Source organism: Sinohyriopsis cumingii, unplaced genomic scaffold (genome assembly GCF_028554795.1).
Source record: "Sinohyriopsis cumingii isolate HCF-2022 unplaced genomic scaffold, ASM2855479v2 utg000349l, whole genome shotgun sequence".
NCBI lineage: Eukaryota > Metazoa > Mollusca > Bivalvia > Unionida > Unionidae > Sinohyriopsis > Sinohyriopsis cumingii.
In genome coordinates, this window is record NW_028315889.1 from 3,190,591 (window position 1) to 3,213,344 (window position 22,754).

The 22,754-nt window shown below is 36.1% G+C and overlaps 1 protein-coding gene across 2 annotated transcripts in view; it reads left to right on the forward strand.

Annotated features, from left to right (window-relative positions):
• The window catches only part of LOC149774334 (uncharacterized), a 28,728-nt gene extending 18,982 nt beyond the window's left edge, over window positions 1-9,746 (forward strand). For both annotated transcript variants that reach the window (XM_089945475.1, XM_089945476.1), the window contains 2 exons: window positions 3,525-3,638; window positions 7,623-9,746. In XM_089945475.1, coding sequence (XP_089801601.1) covers window positions 3,525-3,638; window positions 7,623-8,605 — 1,097 coding nt within the window. In that variant the 3' untranslated portion in view covers window positions 8,606-9,746. The remainder of the gene's footprint in view (window positions 1-3,524; window positions 3,639-7,622) is intronic.
• Window positions 9,747-22,754: the final 13,008 nt, after the last annotated feature.

The following is a 22,754-nucleotide window of genomic DNA, read 5'->3' on the forward strand; positions in this document are numbered from 1 at the left end:
CGACGAGGAACATTCGCGCAAATCATTGATATGATCGTGCGTTTCACATGATCGCTTTACCTCTTTGTGGGCTGTATTTTTTAAACATAATTTGATAAGACTTAGTGTATAAGCCTCTATTAGTAAGAACTTTGACATGTGTGATTAATAGTGTTATATGTATTAATGAGAGATCCGCATCTTAGTGATTGAGCTTATTGTTACGAATGGACGTTAATTGAAAGCGTTCAACCCTAGCTGTTGTACGTCAGTATCCAGGGTAAACGCATTATGGCTTACTTGTTACCTAAAATGACGTTAATGAACAAGAATGCAGAGACGCTGGACAGTCAACTGCGAATCATGTTTATTTTACATAATTCTCAGATTCCCAAAACTGTTTATTAGCAATTGCCTGTAGTTTCTAAACGTATGTTGTTTGATTGTTTGGCTTTTGTTTTTGTTATTTTATATTAAATTTTTTTACGGCGCATTGAATTCATTATTGGCTATATCATGCCGAGAAATTGGAGCTTAGTGCAGAAGAGAACGAAACATGTTATGACCTATTTCTGCTCATGTTAAGGGGGATGTTCAGGTTTGTACTTGAAAAATGCTTCACTCTGTTCAGTGAATCCCTTAATCTGGATACCTTATGAAAGGGTTCCTCAGTTTTTAAAAGTTGATAACCATTTTCATGATAGTTGGAAGCTGCAATGGCGGAAGGAAACTACTGTCACGAACGTTATTTACGATCAAAGTTGCTTATCGGATGGCTGCAAATAACGTGTTACGGTGTCTACTCATACATGGCGGCGGTTATTACAAATTAGTGAGACCAAATCACGTAAGCATTTCATGTTGTTACGCCATTTCGCGGAAGTCAACGTAGTCACAAATTGCTTTATCAGTCATACAATGATTCTAACATACTTATTTAGCCCTTCCATTGCGCTTAATTGATCTTCGTGACAGAGGCGTAATATGCCAAGCCTGCACGTTTTTGAGACTCGAATATTCATAGATAAAGATAATAAAATGAACATTTACCTCATTTTAATGTGATTTTCACATTAAGCAAGTCATTTTGCGATATACCTTAAATGGGTTTAGGTGAGCGTGATTTATACCTGTATTTTTTTACGCCATTTCGCGGAAGTCAAAATAGCCCCCCCCCCATTACGCCATTTCGCGGAAGTCAGTCTAGCCTTGTCATCCCTTCCCCAAACACACATTTTTATACTGTCTCCATAAGGTGCTACATATGATGTTATCATGTTGCATGTCTTTTACTTCCTTTCTGCACTATCTACCGTTATCAAACTGTGTTACCTTGTTCCTTTCCGCGCAGTAATCCGAGTTCTGCACCATATACCCTATCAAACTTCGCAAATAACTTGTATTTCTGGAATACACCTGACGACTTCAGGGTCAAATGGTCAAAATATAAGGTTACTGTGACTGAAAGAATAAAAGGGTTTCCGTACAACAGCATTGGTTCACATCACTGACTTGAGCCAGACTTTGCGATGACTTGCAGTGGAGTAAGATATCAACATATTTAGCGCCAGTATAGATAAGGTTAACTGTCACTAAAAGAAGAAATCTGTTCTGCGTGAGTTTGAGTCTCGGATTCGGCCAATGTAGGTATGTGAGAAATTTTGCCAGTAGCTTCTAGTGAGTCGGTGGTTCCTTCCGGGGTTTTCCCAGGTTCTTCCTCCACCATTTGGACATAGAACACAATTAATTTTGCTATATGTTCTCTACATTTGCTTCTCAGTACTGACCTTTCCACTATTTGACAATCAATGCAAATCATATGTTAATCTAAAATACCTTCAAAGATGACTTCACGGTGAAGTTATTGTCAAAGGTTGACCTGCTCTTTTTTGAGATGCTGGACTGTCAACAGAGCAGCATGTAAACAGAACACGGATTTCACTTCCGGATCATCACCAAGGCCTTATTACTCACTGTGCACTGTCGCCGAAATGCATACAGACAACAACACCCTGAGCTGATATTATCAAGAATAAACAATTACCTTTAAATCCCTACCAAAAATGCATAAATAAAACTCTTCTATCACCACCAAAATGAGAGAGGAAACAATGTTCTAAAAATAGACTAGAACTACGGGTACTAATTGTGACCCGATTCCGTTTATACTGGCCGCCATGTATAGCCTATCAGATGCTGAAAAATGGCGCTAAACCCTATAACAACAACAACCAAATATCAAGATCATTGAGACCGGATGTTCAGTAATGTCCCGAATCAACCAAGTCCTAGTAGGACTATTCAACACGCGGAGAACACACAATGGACCATTCACGGTAATCTTGTTTTCCTTAAACTTATCCCAGACCAGTCTTTACTTTAATTCAGCTGGGACACTTGGGATGTAAATAATTTGAATAGTCAGACTTAGTTATGCCTTTAACACATATATCTTGCAAATTAGCATCTTCTTTAATTTCTAAATTATAATCGATTTGTGTGTGTGTGTGTGAGAGAGAGGGAGAGAGATTTGCATATATCGACAGTGCCTATTATAAGCTCGTGTACCTGACGATTTGCACATCTAATCGGTATAACAGTCGATCATTTCATTGGTCTCAAAAAGCAAATATCATGCGTGTACACTCGAAACAACAGATATGCAGAGAAACTGAATTGAGGTCAAACTTGGCTTAAGCAACCAGCTGAAGAAAGTGACAAAGTGGTCTTTTAAGACACGTGGTCGCTTTAAAGAGGATAATTTTAACAATACTTTGGTTTAGGGCGCCTTGAGAAAGTGACTGGTGAGACAGGTTGCTGCTTAATGGAGGTGATATCTTGGATAGGTTGACGGTTCGAAGTCTACTGATATATGAGCATATTCAGATCAGTGATATCCCTCAAAACGTTAAACTTTTCAACACAATATTATCTTCTCTGAACGTTATTATCTTCTCAAAATGTTAAACTTTCCAACTGAATATTATCTTCTCTGAAATTGAAAATATGCCGGTGTTACAAGTCTCTCTCTCTCATATATATATATATATATATATATATATATATATATATATATATATATATATATATATATATATATATATAATGGTGTGCGAGTGGAGTAGTGCGTATTTACTGGCATCAGGCCTTCTGGATGTAGGTTTTCGTGTCTTGGAAGCACGACCGCCCTGATAGCAGTGTTGTCGGCGTGTAACTTAATTTGAAGAATTTGCGAGCAGCTGTGATGTATAAAGATCAGACGCTGTAAAAAAAAAAAAAAAAAAACACTTCTGGGACGTAACTAATTTTACCACTCTATCACCAATAGAGCTTTTAATAGGGGGATATTTCTGTGTACCGACCAACTTCGGTATCTCTTGCAGAGACCTCTCAGCGACAAAGAGATATTTTCATATTTCAAAGAAACTTCATGAATTTCTAGACAAACACTTTCAATATGTTGTCTTTTTTCTACAGTGGTTATTTTGACTACTGCAATTCTTGTTCTTTTTACAAGACAACAATTATATCTCCGCCTTTTGCAGACCGGCCTCGGGGTACTCCGTCGCCTGCTCTGTCTGAAGAATCCACAAAGGGAGAATTGGAACCTATGGCTAAGAGACTCTGCCTGGACAGAATGTCTTCCGATCTTAACAAAGGTGAGTGACCACTTGTAGTTTCTACTATAGAGTATTAACTAAATTATATATCAGTATGTTAAAAGATGATAAAGTCGAGGGAAAAAAAGTCATCATTAGCTAAGAAAACCATAGAGAACTTGACCAGTGAGCTATATGCCAATATCAATAACATGACATAATGGTTACCATTTTCGGTTGCGGCTGTGCAAGGGACTTCGTGCCACGAATTCAACGATTCCGTTCACATGAGGAAAGGCTTGAGTCAGAGTATATCGACAAATAGTTTTTGTGATGGTTTTGTATAAAGTGTTAGCAAACAGCTCTTGGGTATATCTATTTTTTTTTTTTTTGACCAAATCTTCACGAAGTTACGTAGAAGCTATTTTGGAAACTGATTAGGTGTTTGAGATTTTAATACAGCTATGATTATCAGAGTCACCAGACGTAAAGGGGGTTTCTTTGAATACGATACCCACATTTTGTTCACAGTGGCGTAGTAAGGGTGAATGGCGCCCGGGGCGACGATGATGGCCCAAAGGGTTATTTGCGCCCCAAGATCTGTGGCACTCAAGGCAACCGCCCCGTCCCCCCCCCCCATGGGACGCTACTGTTTGCACACAACATGAAGTATTCTCTCTGACTGGTAGTTAAGCTTCCTACTGATAGGTGTCAGGAGATCATTAGGTGTTGGTGACTAACATCGTTTTCAAGACAATAAGAACAAAAATTGAATAATCGCATTGGTATGACCGGTACAATTTGGGTAAAACCAGTCTCTTGAACTGAGTGACCGAATGTTTTGAAACTTAAACTTGCACTCGAAAAATCTTTTTTTCGTAATTTGGCGCAATGCTAAAGATGATAATTGAAAACAAAGTGATTAAAAATGTATTGATGCATTTTGAGATGTATTACTTTACGCTGCAAAAGAATTCGAGTTACCGCGATTATAGTCATTTTCTTTCCACTCCAGTTCCTACAAACGTCTTGAAGAGCGCTACTTAACATTAACAAAAGTAGGTCACAGTGCCCTCTACTAATTTAGGTTGCTTATTTTTGCAATAAGCTTTTTTCTTCTGAAATACCTTTGCAGGTACACTCACGAATATTGATGATTTAGGTTTTGCTTTGAACACAGTACTGACTTTTTTGCATGCGATGTACAATAATGAAAGGGGCCTGAGTGGCCGATTGGTCTAAAGCACTCTCCGTTACGGATCACTGCCATCTCACCTCTGTCTGCGCCGGTTCGAGTCTCGGATTCAGTCAATGTGGGCATGCGAGAAAGCTTGCCAGTAGCTTCTCGTGGGTCTGTGGTTCTTTCCGGGGTTTTCCGGGTTCTTCCTCCACCATTAATACTGGCCGCCATGTATAGCATATCGTGTGCTGAATAATGGCGTTAAACCCCACAACAACAACAACAACAACAATAATGAAAAACGAATAGCTGATTCATCTTGACATGTTATGCATACCATTACCAAAATTGTCACACAGAAGTATGTCATGCCACATTCCTTTGGGCACAGACACCTAATTATTTGAAAAGTTACGAACTAGCCTATGTGTGGTAAATATCGTATTTAAATGAATGAAAGTTGCTAATTGGCTGAAAAATATTGCGGGAACTTTTGTCAGAACAAGCCTTCTTATGGGTAACTTGTATGCTGCAGTAGGCTTGCGCCTAAAACTGGTTTTATTTTAGCGCACAAATACTTCTGAATGTAAATTTCGCCGAGTCCGATTTTTATAACTAGCACCTAAAATGCAGTTTTAAAAACAAAGAGCAGCACTGCAATTTTAATGGCCACTCGGGGCTTCCAGATGTAGGTTACATCGACTTCCACGCGTCATCTATCAGCAGGGTCTACGCAGGTAAATTCACCTGTCGCAGGAAATACGGTAGTTTTGTTTAAATCTGTTATTTTGTTCAAAACGTAGTTTACAAATTTTGTAGCTTATTAATATCACCAGAGCTATGGGGATATCAAAGACAAAACGGTTTACTTACTGTGCAACGAACATGAAAACCTATCTCGAGAAATATAAGAAATACAAAAATGCATATACAAAATAATAAAAATAGCTATCAGTTCCTGCATTATGAACATTTAGATTTTGCGTATTCTTTTAGAAAATATTTGTATGCAATGTCCATTAGAATTGTAAAACAGCTTGCAGCTTCGAATACGTCCCACACTTGGCCCATTTTCTCATTAAATTAGAACGATACACACTTTAACATGTGTGTATAGACTGAGAGGTAATTCGATCACTGATATTACAGATTGCACCGCGACCTGTACGTCTGGAGGAGTCGTAAACTTCTACTCTACACATGCCTCACAGCAAATTCGTATTTCTAGGCGTACTCGTTATCTGTATCTGCTGTTTTTCTCCATATGAAACCAGTGTTATGAAAATATCGAATATACAATGATCCCAGTACTCTCTCTACAAAAGGCTGGAATTAAGTGATTCAACTGGTCCGTACGTAACTTTATCCAGCTGCACGTATACTGTTCATCGATTTTGCTCACCAGTTTAATATTTTGACACAGTTGCAAGGAGTAGAGCTCTTTGGGACACTTATGGCACTGTCAGAGTCAAATTCCGATTGAACTAGTGACGTAAGCATATTGCTACAAGAGGCGGAGAAATGTTTAAAATATATTTTTGATTATGTATGGACTAGTAAATGAACGAATAGACAGTGTGATTCGGTATATACCTATATGTATATTTACCGGGTATTTCATATTTGAAATAAAACGTATTTTGATAATTAACCTCGGATTTTAATACAACCAGTAAAGCATGCCGTATAATGTATAAATCCAGTTATCACTACTAAAGGTAACGTTTACAAACTTGTAAAATCATATATGACACACTACTCAAATTACCTCTGCGTGATACAACAATTCAGGCATTAAGTTGCGGCTAGACACCCGACAAACCGTCTAGTCGTTCGTCGAGGATACTGTCTTTATCCATGTTTTAAACTACACACACACGCGCGCGCGCACAGAACAACAAAAACAAATGGAATGTTTAAAGGGGATACTAAATTTGTCTTGGGTGCTTTCTTTATCCAACTTTACAAAACATGGATAGTTCAGAAAGGGTCATAACAAGGTTGGGGTTAAGAAACGATAGGTTGAACAAGGTAAATACCCACCAAGGCCATCCCTCGTCTCGTGTGTGTGTGTGTGTGTGTGTGATGGCATATAGCTCCCATTTCCTCTGCATGATTTACCCAATAATGTGCGCCAAAAGATCTGTTAAACTAAGAACCCACAAAATGTATTTTCTTCAGCAGTTTATTTCCATTTCTTTAGAATTATTATAAAACAATCAATTTAAATTCAGACCTTACCCTACTCAAATTATAGTTCCAGAGAATAGAAGATTTGAATGAAGGAAAGACTGTGCACTAAATTTGATTCCCATGATATGATTCGCGGAATATTTACCACAGAGTGTAACGTGGACCAATATTTTGCCAATTAAGATGACGTGTTCTACTTTCCCTTTATTCTAATCGAAAGACTATCATCATTAAAAAGTTCATGATACTCCAGAACATTTGACAGACTTCAAGATTTGCATTTCATGTTATCCATAACTGTGCAGTATTTTCAACTGGACAGCAAGACGCGCTACTTCAGTTTTGTGTTGACCTAACTGGAAAATTATCACTGTCGAATTGGTGGTCAGGTGCTAATTGCGCTGCTGAAAAATACATTCTCCATTACAGAGGCAAACGTAAAATATAATACTAGCAATGAACTTTGTTCTCTTCAGCAGTGTTATAATAAAAATAAAACCCAATCGTCCTTAAACATGTAATCACGTTATCACGTCGTGGGTACTATACTGGGCCAGTTTATGATATTCTGTGAAGATTAGTTTTAAATACTGTACATTTCATTCTTCAGTTTAATTCATTATACATACCTCATTGGATTGGAATGTGATAACATTCATTTATTTTCACAGGTATGGATTCGAATATTACTCTGTGGCAGTTCTTGCTGGAACTGCTTTTGAATAATCAGCATCTGAATATAATTCAGTGGACAAATAATGAAGGAGAATTCAAACTTATTAATGCAGAGGAAGTAGCCAAGTTGTGGGGACTGAGGAAAAATAAAACTAACATGAACTATGACAAGTTAAGCCGGGCACTCCGCTACTACTACGATAAGAACATCATTAGAAAAGTGATGGGCCAAAAATTTGTGTACAAATTTGTTTCATTTCCGGAAATAGTTAAAACGGAAAACAAAATTCCCTTTAGGGTGAAAATGGAAAGTCTTGCAAATAAATATGGACAGACAACTTTTCCTCACATGGCTTCCTACAATGCCGCCCACATCAAGTCGTCAGCTACCCAGGCAACGGCATGCCTAATCAAAAAGGAAACATCCGAAACATCGCAGTCAGACGAGGCAAGCCGCGGCACAGATGAAACTGCCTCCACGTCCTTTGGAAACTTGTCCCACGAAAACACTAAAGAATCACACAGCAGGGAAAGTCAGTCCAATGTAAGGTCAGTTTCGAGCAGTCGTCAGTCGGATACAAATTCTTTAACAATTACAGGGACAACAACTACCCACGGAAAGCCCAAACCCAGTCCTCTTAGTCTGTGTCCCCTGCAACCACCAGACATCAACGTATCCACTACAGCAGTCATCAACGTGCCAGTCCCCAGCCCAAAGGCAATGTCGTCCACTCATTTCTCTACAGTTGCAACACCTTTTTTCATTGGACCAAGGACACCTGTGCCGCTACATTTCTGGAGCTCCCTCAGTCCAATGATGAGTCCAAGAGTTAGTTCCCATGCCAGTGCCTTCCAGTTTCCAAGTTTTGTGAACAGCCCATTGACATTGTCCTCCCTTCCCAATTTTTCAGCAATTGAGCCAGCACTTAACTCTCCCATTATAGTCTCCTCACCTTCCAGAAAAATATCGGTCTTATGACATAAATTTGATAAAGGTCATGACCGAATGTGGCGTCCATTTCCACCATAAGGGAAAAGAATGACATTAGTGGTACAGTTAGATGTTTAAAAGGATGAGGCTTAGATTTCCCTATATTATGTGACAAGAAAGGGTCAAAGACTGTTTATAAAGTATAATTTCCTCAGCTGAGAATGATATATTTTGCAGTTTTGATTAACGTCATTTTTATAGGCTTTGCATTGATACGCAAAAAGGAAATTCTCATCTTATTCTTCTTGCATTCTTGTCATTGCAGACATTTCTTTCAGCCATTATTGCTCAGTAAACAATGGATAGGTTTTTGTGTCATTTGGAACATGGACCTTCAGAACTTTTTCAAGAATCTCGCATGCTTAATTTTCTTATAAAGTATTGAAATTCTAACTAATGAATGTTATTTGATGTTTTTTATTTATTTCAAAAACACCATTCTTCATATTTATAATACATATCTAAAGTTAAGTTGCATAGTCATTGCCTATGTAGTGTGTAAAGTAAAAGTGATTTGCTCAGCTTTGGTTTCATTGGTTTGAGAGTAATCTCTCATATGATGAATTGATTCATAGGGTTCAAGTTTGACCATTCAGATGCCAACATTTTGATTTGGTTTAACTTTTGAACATGAAATGATCATTTGTATGAATGTGCACTATTGTTATGTTTCTTTGTGTCTATTTATTGTCAGATTGTACAATCACCTCCTGGTGATAAGTCAGGGCTTACTTGTCACTTTTTTCATGTGTGTCCATTGGTAATGGAAATGTGTAAAGCCATCTAGCCATCTATCTGTCTAGCAAGCTAGCTACATAGCTAGCATCCCAATCATCATCTAGCTATAGATTAAGACTTAAGAATGATTGGACTCTATACATTGCATAGATGCTTTGTTCAGAGGTAATTGTCACAGAATGGTGAAGGACAGGGACAAGGTTGCTTTTAATCCAAAATCATCCTCAAGGAGGTCAGATTATGGACCCAGAACCAGCATAGACAGGTTATTTCAGCAAATTATTTTTTTAAATACAAAAAAAGTTGAAATGCAACTGTAAATTTAAAAAATCATGTTCAATTTTAGATTTTTATATGAGGTTTTCCTGATATTAAAACATGATTTACCTTACAGATTTCTCATTTGTTTCTCCTTGTGGTTCACACAGCATTGAAAATTTCACACATTTGAGGAATTACCTTGGCAAATCATTGAACTTTAAAATAAAAAACTTAGTTGTGTTTTTGAAAACTCCTTATATTTGTAGAAACAAGTACTTGCATATTTTGCCAAAAGCTCCTTGAATATATCTCAGGGAATACAAGATAAAAAATTTCAGTTTTCAGATTTATAAATTATTTTAGGTATTTTCCAAAAAATAATGAATCACTAAATAAAATAAGGTATAATTTGGTGGGTCAAATGGTCATTATATGGCTTTGGTTTAATTTCATTAAGGCAAAGCAACTTCCTGACAAAAACGCAGTAATGCTGTATGAACTATGTATGTATGTATGTGTGTGTGTGTGTGTGTGTGTGTGTGTGTATGTGTGTGTGTGTCTATGTATGTATGTATGCATCTATTGACATGTCAGCATTATAATAGCCATATGATGACACAATAATAATAAGTTCCAAAAATGTAAAAATAAAAAGAATGGCACACAAAACTTTAGGAAGTTAAACTCTTATAAATAAATGTAAATATGAAGTACAGTAAGATAAAAATAAATGATGAAAATGTTACAATTCTGTAAAATGCATATAAAATAATATAATTGATGAAGTTACAGTTATTGTAAACTGTATATAAAATAAAAGATAAAAAAATGAAGATAAAGATGTTAAAAATTCTGTTATATATAATATGAAGGATGAAGGTGTTAAAATAATGTGTATAAATTAATGTGTATAAAATAAAGGCTAAATGAAGGTGTTAAAATAATGTGTATAAAATAATGTATATAAATTGTGTAAAAAAAAGGCTAAATGAAGGTGTTAAAATAATGTGTATAAAATAAAAGATAAATGATGAAGTTAAATTTATGTAAAAAGGTATATGAAATAAAAGATAAAAAAATAAGCCATGAAGATGTTAAATTTATATGTATATATATATATATAATGATAAAGATGTTAAAATTCTGTAAAATGTGTATAAAATATAAAAAAGAAATGATATTAGAATTCTCTAAAATACATGTAAAATAAAAGATCAATGATGATTTACAATTTTGTAAAATGTATGTAAAAAAATAAACAGTGATTCAGAAAAATATATAGAACATAAAAGATAAACTAAAGAGATAATATGTCTATACTCTATTTGATAAAGATACTTTTTAACCAGAACTTCAAATTGAAACTTGTGAGGCTTGTATAGACATTAGCTTTATACACAACTACATGGTGTCATGACTGTCTGGTAAGATTATATACACTACTTCATTGTGTAATGTCTTTGTGGTAAGATTATATACACTACTACATGGGGCCATGTTTGTCTGGTAAGATTATATACACTACTACAAGCTGTCATGTCTGTCTGGTAAGATTATATTCACTACTACATGGTGTCATGACTGGTAAGATCATTTACACTTCTACATCGTGTCCTGTCTGTTTGGTAAGATTATATACACTGCTACATGATATCATGTCTGTCTGGTAAGATTAAATTCACTACTACGTGGCATCATAACTGGTAAGATCATATGTACTACTACATGGTGTCATGTCTGTCTGGTAAAATTATATACATTACTACAAGGTGTCATGTCTGTCTGGTAAGATCATATACACTACTACATGGTGTTATGTCTGTCTGTTAGATTATATACACTACTACATGGTGTCATGTATGTCTGGTAAGATTGAATATACTACTACATGGTATAATGACTATCTGGTAAGATCATATACACTACTACATGGTGTCATGACTATCTCATAAGATTATATACGCTACTATATGGTGTTGTGACTGGTAAGCTCATACACACTACTGCATGGTGTCATGAGTGGTAAGATCACGTACACTACTACATGGTATCATGACTATCTGATAAGATCATATACACCACTACATGTGTCATGACTGGTAAGCTCATACACACTACTACATGGTGTCATGACTATCTAATAAGATCATATGCACTACTACATGGTGTCATGACTGGTAAGATCATATACACTACTACTACATGGCATTATGACTATCAGATAAGATCATACACACTACTACATGGTGTTATGACTGGTAAGCTCATACACACTACTACATGGTGTCATGACTGGTAAGCTCATATACACTACTACATGGTGTCATAACTGGTAAGCTCATATACACTACTACATGTCATGTCTGTCTGGTAAAATTATATACACTACTACATGATATGTCTGGTAAAATTATATACACTACTACATGATATGTCTGTCTTTGTAGGGGTTTGCTGATAGTGGTATGGTATTATGAGGTTGTACCTTCTTACTAGGTGTCCGCTTTATTTGGCTATCGTTATCTACAGGGTGATCACCCTCGGTATTGTTGTTGCCCGGATCGAGTAAATATTAAAATGAAGTGTAAAACTTACAGATAGAATAAATACAGATTTGAGCAGATATACGTAACAGAATGCCACGAGCCCCCGTTCACGGAATTAAAAAAAAATCAATTACATAAACAACTGAGGTTATACATTACATTAGGAAAATATACTTCTTTTTGGAATAAATCTTTCACCGAATTTCAAGCACAAATATATTTATACAAATAGCTGATCTGTTTTAAATGATAGAATTAGTTCATCATATAATCAATTGAACGATCAAAGTCATTGCCTTGTACAACTTCATAACCTGTTTATTCCGTTCCACTCTTCACTGTGGTGGTTTCTCCTGGTCCTTTCGCTTTTCCCTTTTCCGACCTGTCTACTGTCTCGCCTCTTTTCGGCTCACAAACGTTGTGTGGGTATGTGGATACGTCCGTGGAACTATTTCCCCATACAAAATAAACAGAGAAGCAACATAAATCTTTTGTCATTTGTCCTACTGGGAACAGATCATTACTGCCCTCTCGTTATGTCAGATATCGTTCTATAGGAATTCGAACAGACCAAGACAGTCTGGTCAAGCTAAACATGGCAGACCATAAACAACCTAGTTTCAAGATTAATATACTTCCTAATGGCTATTTCATTAATGATTCCATTATCTTTACACGAGACATAACGGTTCCGTTCTCGTCTCAATTACACACTACGTTATTTTCAGCGAAAACAGACACTCGAGTCTTTATCATACGTGAAATCAACTAAGATCGATGAATTCACACGGATTCTCGTAACTCATATCAACTAAACCAATTCATGAAATTCATAGATTCGAATAACAATCAAGACGACAAATTCAAACAATTCATCAAACTTATATAAAGAAGATCATGGTACGGATTGAGATAGATTAACTCAAACACAGTTACACTCATTTCAAGAGAATTGATCTACGGATTTAAACAAATAAATTCATGCAAATATAAATAATTAAATTCAAGCAAATCATTATACTGGTATCAAAGGACTATATGAAATTGACGCAAATACCTTGTGCTTTCAAGCTTTGTTCGCTTCTACCGCCAAAATTGTGTTCGTTGACTTTTCAGACATCCGGTCCCTCTGACCAATGTTTTAAGAGAGAATTTCTTCCAAATTCAGTCTCGAAGTCCCTTATATTTTCACTCTTGCAGGAAAATTGCTGACTTGACTAATTTTATTTCGACGAGGGAAATTTAATCCCAAGATTTTCGTGTGGGAATCACGCCCCTTATTTAGCTTAACCAATCGGTATTAAATTTATGTACCGCCTTTTATAACTAGGCACCAAAATTGCGTGACTCATTGAATTCCAAACAACAGATCTCGAAATTTCAAATCTGACAGTTACGATATAAAATCGAAGTTAAATGTACATATTGAGTGATCATATATTTATATATGCATTTGTTCTTATTACAAAAAAAAAATAATTGAAACGTTTATTACCTCAAAAGACAGGTCATCAGGATCACTTGGTCGCATTGTCTGTCGTACATATCCTAACCATCGTGGAGTATTGTCTGTCGTACATATCCTGACCATCGTGGAGTATTGTCTGTCGTACATATTCTGACCATAGTGGAGTATTGTCTGGCATACATATCCTAACCATCGTGGAACATTGTCTGTCGTACATATCCTGACCATCGTGGACTATTGTCTGTCGTACATATCCTGACCATCGTGGAGTATTGTCTATCGTACATATCCTGACCATCGTGGAGTATTGTCTGTCGTACATATCCTGACTAACGTGGAGTATTGTCTGTCGTGCTCTGTTACATATCCTGACCATCGTGGAGTATTGTCTGTCGTGCTCTGTTACATATCCTGACTAACGTGGAGTATTGTCTGTCGTGCTCTGTTACATATCCTGACCATCGTGGAGTATTGTCTGTCGTGCTCTGTTACATATCCTGACCATCGTGGAGTATACTGGTCGCGAGTGCTCTGGTTGCCAGGGTCAGCATACTCCTTTAGAATGTCATCTACCGTTCCTGGCGCCGACCGAACATGTCACCAAATTCTAAAGTCTAATTTCAGCAGCTTAATTAATTAATTAAGCTGCTGAAATTAGTATTTTCGTATGCATAAAAGGATGCATCAAGTTGTTATCATCGTTTAAAGAACTATATATTTATAATTAATTTTAAATAACACAATTATAGTTATTGGTGAAGCACTACATTATAATTTTACTATTAGTATGTATATTAAATGTGACAAACTTACCTTCTATTTCATTTTGACTGCTACGAGATATCCAAACATCGATGGATGCGTATGAGAATGGCGGCTGCATGTACAAATTTCTCCTCTTTCTTTCACAACTACAGGACACGTGTTTGCTTTTCCGCGGATGGTGCATCGCAACTCCATCATCACACTCTTTATTTCCCTCTTAAATGTGTAGCTGTACCCATCGCTGGACATTAGCTTCCTCTTTCTTCTTTGCGCAGCCTGGTCAACAACCTCAAATGTGAACCGTGCTTCTAGTTCACTGGCCGTATCCGTAAGGGAATCTTCCACGAGTGACCCTCGATGAAAAAACTTCGTTTTATTAACTCCACATGAAAAATGTATAGTGATAAATAGTATACTGAATAAAAACATTCATAATTTTAATACAGCTGGTTTTATGCATAATTCCGTATAGAAAGTAATTTAAAACAGTTTGAATAAATTAAGTACGAACGGGGTATATACTGTACATATACGAATGAAATACTTAATAAGCAGTTACTTACACTTCATCTTCTTCCACAATTTCCGTGCTGTGATGACTGATACTTGTATTTAGCTTTCTTCTCTCTTTCTGCAAAAGTCTTGACTTTCTCAAGTTCTTTCAATCTAATGCATTCAGAAGATCAGGTAGTTCATTCAGTAATCGTCTTCTCTTTATCTCCTGTGTTACCTATACATGACGATATGTTAAAGTTTCTTGTATCACAGGTTTTATCATAGGCATGACTCTTTCATTATCTTTCTCTGCCAGTCAATGTAAGCCCTGATTTTACGTTTGCTTTTTCGTTAAGTGTCACATATGTATCATATCCAGGAGAATGGCCATATACATTGTGGGCCCGATTCCAGTTATTGCTTGTATTTCTGTCTTTCAGGTGTTGCAAGCACGCTTTCAGACACCTTCAAAGCTTCACTCTGAGGATTAAAATACTCACTAGATATTTGTTGTTTAATGAATTTCCTTTTCTACTCTGAATGATAGTGCAGGTTTTAACAGATTGTCAGAAATAACAGTTCTGTCTACATGATAGATCACAGAAAACTTAAAGTTATTCACAACAATAGGAGGTCTGTATTGTTGTTGTTGTTGTTGTTGTATGGTTTAACGCCATTTTTCAGCACAAGATAGGCTATTCATGGCGGCCAGTATAAATGGTGGAGGAAGAACCCGGGAAACCCCCGGAAAGAACCACCGACCCACGAAAAGCTACTGGCAAGCTTTCTCACATAACCACATTGGCCGAATCCGAGACTCGAACTCACGCAGACAGAGGTGAGATGGCAGTGATCCGTAACGGTGAGCGCTTTAGACCACTCGGCCACTCGGGGCCCCAGGTCTGTATTATTCATGAAATGCGTATTTCATTTTTTCAGCAAAATTGTACTTGCCAATGGGAAGTACAGGGTTCTGTCTTGAGTGATTCATCACAATCTGATGCTATTTAGTCTTTGGGGACCCAAAACTCCCTTGTCAAAAGATTGCATTAAATGAGTGGCATTTGGTACAATCCTGTATAGCTATACTCTTTTGCTTGGCATTCTGAAAAACTCTCATGTCCACATGGCTGCTCACACTGGTAATTAGTAGAATGAATGGCATTTCATTCCCTGCATTCTTATCAAAATGATTTATAATTCCAAAAATGTTGACGAATTCATCTATCCCTTTTTGGTCTGCACAACGTTACTACCTGGAAACCCACCAGACAATGTGTTGATGCCCTGCAGCATTCCCACAGAACGTCACTGTAAACCTTTTCTTGTTTTGACTATGAGACACATGTGGGATTAGAGGTTCCTATGGCTTTTACTGCTTTACTACCAAGATTGAATCCTGTTTCATCTGCATTCCAAATTCGTTCTTGTTTTTGCGACAACCCTTTTGCCTTTTAGAAATCTCTAAATGTATTACATAGGAGCCTCGTTAATCCGAAATCCGTTTGTCCGGAAACCTCGCCATCCTGACATAATTCAACGGGAACGGAATTCCTAAACGTTAATTTGCTCCGTTGATCAAGAAATCCGCGTTCCGGATCCGCAAATCAAAATAGGGGACTAAATTGTAAAATTACTATAAAACTTGTCTCGATAATCCGGAAATAATCTGTCCTAAAATAAGAAAATTCGAAAAATCATATATGAAAATGCTTTGGGGGGGCACCAGACAGATGCCCCCTCCCCAATTTCCAAATATTTTTTTAAAAAGTGCTGTTATATGTTTGTGTATCCCCAAAGATATGTGTGTTTGTATATTTTATTATAGAATTTTGATCAAAAATTTTCAAAATTTAAAATTGTTGATGGGGTATTTATATCCATAGTGTAATCTATAGAGTTGTTCATCCGACATTGGGTTTTAATCCTCAGTGTCGGGATTCCTACTCTTGTTTGTTTGGTGATCTTTGCCAAAGATCTCCTAAGTCTCGTGTATGCTATATGTGTTTGCTATATGTGTTTGCTATATTGTATGTGTGCTATATTTTTCTTTGTTGAGACGGCAGTTATTATCGAATTTTTCCCAAGTTGTCTTATCATATAGTAATAGTTTTAGTTTTAGACATTTTTCAAAAAAAATTGAAAATTACTAAGATTTAAATTAGTTTTTTTTTTTTTAATTTACAGAGAAAGTTTGAATTTTGTTGAGAAAACGGTGTAATATATACTTTTAAAAAGAAGCTTATCGTTTTAAATGAGTTCATTGTGTGTTGTTTTCTCGTTATATCTTAAATTCTTCAGACTAAGAGGCTATCGCTGAGTCAGGATCCACATTGTTCTTTATTTTATAATGTTTCTCCTTTTGCAGATTTATAAAATTTCCAGAAGTATATTTTTTAAGTTAATGTTAATTCCTTCACGTTAGTATATGTAGGTTCTTATTCATTGTGAGTTATTTTTTACCCCTTGTTTTTTGTTCTGTTTGTCCATTTCCACCATATGGGTTTTTCTGATGCCTGTTCACTTCGCGTAGTGCCTTGTGACATAGCCCTGCGACGTCTGTGAAACTTACTTCACCCATATGGTGGTTCCCTGTTACCCTTAGTCTACCGGTATGTTATATAGTTAATAAAAAAAATTTTAAAATTTTTAAAATTAGAATACAAAAATAGATCTTTATTTTCCCTTCGTTTCTTTCCAATTTCTTTTCTTTTTCTTTTTTAAAACCGAGTTGGGGGTTTAAGTTAAGACAGTCCGCACACTGGTGATCCTTTGTTTGTCCTGGTATAAAGTCCTACTCTGTCTTCCATGAGGTCAGAGGTGAGATCGAGGCTCCAGGCCCCCCCCCTCCCCGTATAGTGTTATTTTGAGAAATTATATTTATTTATTTGATATTTAGAAAATTAGTTAGTACTTGGGTGTCGTATTTTTGATACTATGAGGTGATAGGTGTGGGCCGGGCTCCAGTTCGCTTTTGCGTTACTCGCCCCTAATGGGCAGTATTGCCGAAAATCCTCCCCCATCTCCCACTCTGTATCGAAAATAATTTTGTTTTTTAAAAGGTCTTTTAGACAAGAAGTTTGTAGATTCATCCATTATTTTATAATTTTTATCACCTGGCCACAGGAAAGCATTGTTGTTATTATGTAATCAATTATTTTTAAAAACCACGTTATTTTCATACTCCACATCTATATATAGTATATTGTTTCTTTGATATTTGTATTTTTACATATTTCCATAATTAGTAGCATCCTATTATTTTTTGTTTTATCACATTGGGCAATCGTATGTAGTTTGGTAAAGTTTGCTGTTTTACATAAAGGGCATTTCGGTATTATCTTAATCATACGACGTTTGGCAGCTTCTTCGCCTGTAAGCCAGGCGTTGTATAAATATTCAAAAATAATATTTTGTGTTTTTACAGATCTTATTTTCTCCCAGTTGTTCCGAGTTCTTGCCCAGTTGATCTCCCAGTTGTCTTGTTCTACTCTACATCTTATTCTTTTCGTTACATCTTCTTTGATCCAGTCATAACTCTTTTTTTTTATATCTAACTGCCATATCTCTGTATTATCCCTATATTTTAACAGTATTTCTCTTATGTATCTAAATCTACGTGGCACTTCAAGTTTTTGTGTGATTTTATTATTTCTGTATATCTCCGGTCGTCTTCTCATAGTGAAGCCGAACCAGTAGATATACAGTGCCTCCCACGCCGTAACAGGCTCAGGTTGCACTTTTTTTTTAGACGATTTATTATATTGGTTAATTTTAGTAGTATGGGGCTTGGCAGTCCCAATCCCCCTCTACTTCTTGCTATATATAAAGTCTCCTCTTTGATGTAGTGTGTTTTATGGTTCCATATATAGTTTAAAATTTCGTTGTCAAGTTTGTTTAGAATTTTATTATCCATATCGATTGATTTAATTGTGTAATTGATGTTTGAATATGAGTATATTTTGGCCACTTGGGCCCGCTCCATGATGCATAATGGCGTTAGGGCCCAGATTTTCGCATTTTCTCTTATTTTGTTGATTATATGTTTGCAGTTTTCTATAGTTTCTTTTTTACCAAAGTAGACCCCTATAGATTTCACAGTATCTCTCAGTAGGTGAGGAGGTAAGTCAGGATGGTTGACTCTCCAGTTGCCTATTTTAAGAACTTCAGTCTTGTCGTGGTTTATTTTTGAACCCGACGCTTTTCCAAATTTTTCAAATTCTTCTTCTATGTGTTTGCAAGATTTACCCTCTCTTATAAAGTTCGTACAATCGTCAGCATGTTGAAGCATTTTAAATTCTTCTTTTAGATTTGGTATTTGTATTCCTTGTATTTCTGTGGGTTTTTGTTTTTTTCCTTCTTATCTTATTACTCAGAATTTCAATTGCCACTACGTATAATAGCATTGATAGTGGGCACCCTTGCCTCACTGATCGTTGTATATCGAATTCTTTCGTGCATTTTCCATTTACCTGGACACATGAGGTTATCCCTGTGTATAGGATTTCGGTCCATTTTCGGAAGTTCGATCAGAAGCCAAATTTGTTTAGCACATTCTGTATATAGTTTTGTTCTAATCGATCAAAATCTTTTTCCTGGTCGAAGAGTGCCACATCACCCTTCGTGCCCGTTTCATTTATGTAATCTATTATTGTTTTAATGTTTACAGTGTTGCTTTGAATATCCCGCCCTTTTCTTCCACAAGTTTGATTCACATTTATTATTTTATTTATCCCACCCTTTACTCTATTTGTTAAGATCCTACTAAAATTGTTGTAATCCGTATTCAAAAGTGATAATGGTTTCCAGTTTTTTTTATATTGTTCTTGTCGAATTTCCCTATGTAAAAAACAATTCCTTATCATGTGGATTTTGACATTTGTTTCTTATTTAAAAATATATTGTTGTATAGAGCAGAGCATTCCAGATCGGCATTAGTTCACCGTGGAATTTCTGGTAGAATTCCACGGTGAGTCCATCTTTCCCTGGCGATTTTCTTTTCGTAAGTGTAGCGATGTTTTCTTTAATCTCTTTATCTGCGATGACATCATCACGCATGTCTCTGTGTTCTGTTGATATCATCTCGCAGTCGACATTTTTTAGGTAATTGTCGATCATGTTAGGATCTATATTTTGTGTGGTGTATAACTCTTTGTAATATGAATAAATACTATTTAAAATATCTTCTTTTGCCGTATAAGTTGCGTTGTTTATTATTTTTTTATTTAGTAGATTTTCACCTCATTTCCGAAATTCTTCCGGTTTATATAAGTTAATTGCCTTTGTATAGATTTCTGTAAATTTTCCCGCCCTGATTAGTCTGCCCTGGTTTTCGTCATCTTCGATGAATTTAATTTTATTTGTTAGGTTTTTTTCTTCTTTTTCTTCATCTCTTGTTTTGCTTAAGGTTATTTTAATTTCATTTTTTTTCTTCTTTTTTTCCCACCTTCCTATTCGAATATTTGATTGATTTCTTTTTATTATAACTTTTAGTGCATCCCATTCATTTATTATGTTAAAAGTTTCTTCATTTTTAAAAGCTTCGATTTTTTTTCTTATATCTATATATTCTTGTTCATTTAGTATTTTGTTGTTCAGTTTCCATTGTCCTGGCCCCCATTTATCTCTTTTTTATATTTTATGTCCAGAGTGACCATTTTGTGGTCGGATAGTTATGTATCTGTAATGGTTGCATTTATATAAGTTAAGGGGTTGTACACGTTCCCATAAAATCTATCAATTCTACTTGAATGTTTTTGTTTATAGTCAAAAGTAAATTCCCTTTTGAAAATTTTTAGTTTTCTGTACATGTCATGTAGTTTATGTTAATTTATTAGGTTTGTCATTTCTGTCTAATATATGTTGTCGCTTGTTGTTAGATCAGTCGTCCTGTCAATTTCATCCCCTACCCAGTTAAAATCCCCTCCTAAAATTAAGTTTTCCCATTAAGAAGTCTTGTAAATACTTAAATATGTTGGCGATAACATTTAAATTCTTACTTCTATTTGCTGGCATATATATATATATATATATATATATATATATATATATATATATATATATATATATATATATATATATATTTATTTATTATGTGCCAGTTTTGTATTTTTACGTGTAATAGGCGTCCCTTAAAATATTCTCTATCAAACTTTTCCCAAGTAGTTCCCTGTTTATTTTTTATTATTGTTGCAACCCCCTCTTCTAGTGTCGTTATTTACAAAATCGTTACATATAACTATTGCATTTAATTTGTCCTCTATGAAGTATTTGAGTTCCGGCGTAATTCCATTGTGTTTTTCTTGTATCAAAATAACATCGAAGTTTGTTTCTTTGCTTATTTGGTTTGCTTTCGCTTTGTCTATTCCATTGCTGTTAATAGTAGCAATTCGGTAGTTTTTTTCTTCTTTCATTTTCGAGTCTACACTTAACCACGTGCCGCATGACTTGTATTGTACTGTTTATCTAATTGTATTATGTTTTTAAAGTTTGATAGATTGCATTTATTATTGTGTACTAGTAAAACTCTGTCTTTTTCCAGAGCCTCTTTCGATCTTTGCATTTCCTCCTCGGTTATCTCTTCGATTTCTGATTCGTCTTCTACATTTATATTTGTTTCGTCCTTTGTTTTGTAAGTTTCCTCTTTTTTTTCTGTTTCTACGTTAACATCCATATCCGTTTCATTTGTTGACTCATCTGATTCATTTTCCTCGTCTATATCGTTTTCCGTGTCATTTGTCTGCTTGTTTTTCTTTGCTTTCCTTGTCGTCACTATAGTCGTCCTTACAGGTGGTAAAATTGTTTGTTGGGTCTTATTATGATAAGTTTCCCCTAAGCTCAAGTCATCTTCCATGGAGGAGCCAAGTGAGGCAGTGTGATGCTTTCTTTTTTTTGTGCGCCGGTGTTGACGTTATTGATTTCAATCCAATTAGGTCCACCGTGCAGTCTTCCTCTTTTCTTACATCGTCCTCAGAGGGGCCCTCGTCTTCCATTTGAAGTAAAAAAATAGAGATTTTGTCAAGGGTTTCCTCCCTGTATTCCATTTTCTCAGATTTGCCTGGGGTTTTTTTTTTTTGGGGGGGGGTTGTTACAAAATCCTCCCATTCTAGGTCTCCCCCCACCCACGTAGTGTCAAAAGGTTGTACCTGCATACTGCTGATCCCTGTTGTGTTATTTATTGATGTGGTTGCAATTGGATTTTGTTCCGCTAGGGTTGGTAGTTGTTTTTCTACATTTTGGTTTACAGAGTCTGTAGCATCTACCATTTCCCCCTCCTTTGTTGCTGGCGTTGCCGCTGCAGCGCTGACATATGTTTTGGAGACGTACGTGTTTTTACAATCCCTTGGTGCATGGCCCACAACCCTACATCGGGTACAGGCCCTTTCTTTCTCGCAGTTTTGGTACCAGGATTTTACTAGAAATCCTAGTACGTAGAAGAAGGTTGGGATCTTAACTGCCTCTTCTCTTGCGACCGTGATTATTCTGACTCCTGTTTTGACATTCTGGTATCCCCATACTTTTGCCTTTTTCGTCCCAGAATTTTTGTCTTAAACTTGTGTAGCATTTTCTCAACAAGCACCTCATTATCAACCTCGAGCGGGAGCCCAGAGATAAAGATCTATCTAGCTTTGGGCTCAACCGCCCTGGTTGGGGGTGTGTGCGCTCCTATCACCATCGCCCTAAGACCCTTTACCTCGATTTCGCCCTCATCGAGTAGGGGAGTGTCAAAGTCTGTAGGATAAATTATAAACGTGTTACGTCCTCCATTCTGAATTCCATCTATCATTCCAATGTCAAAACCTTTTACCTTTAGGGCGGTGATAATGTCTGACTGTCGGGGGCAGTCTTCTGACTGTCGGGGGCA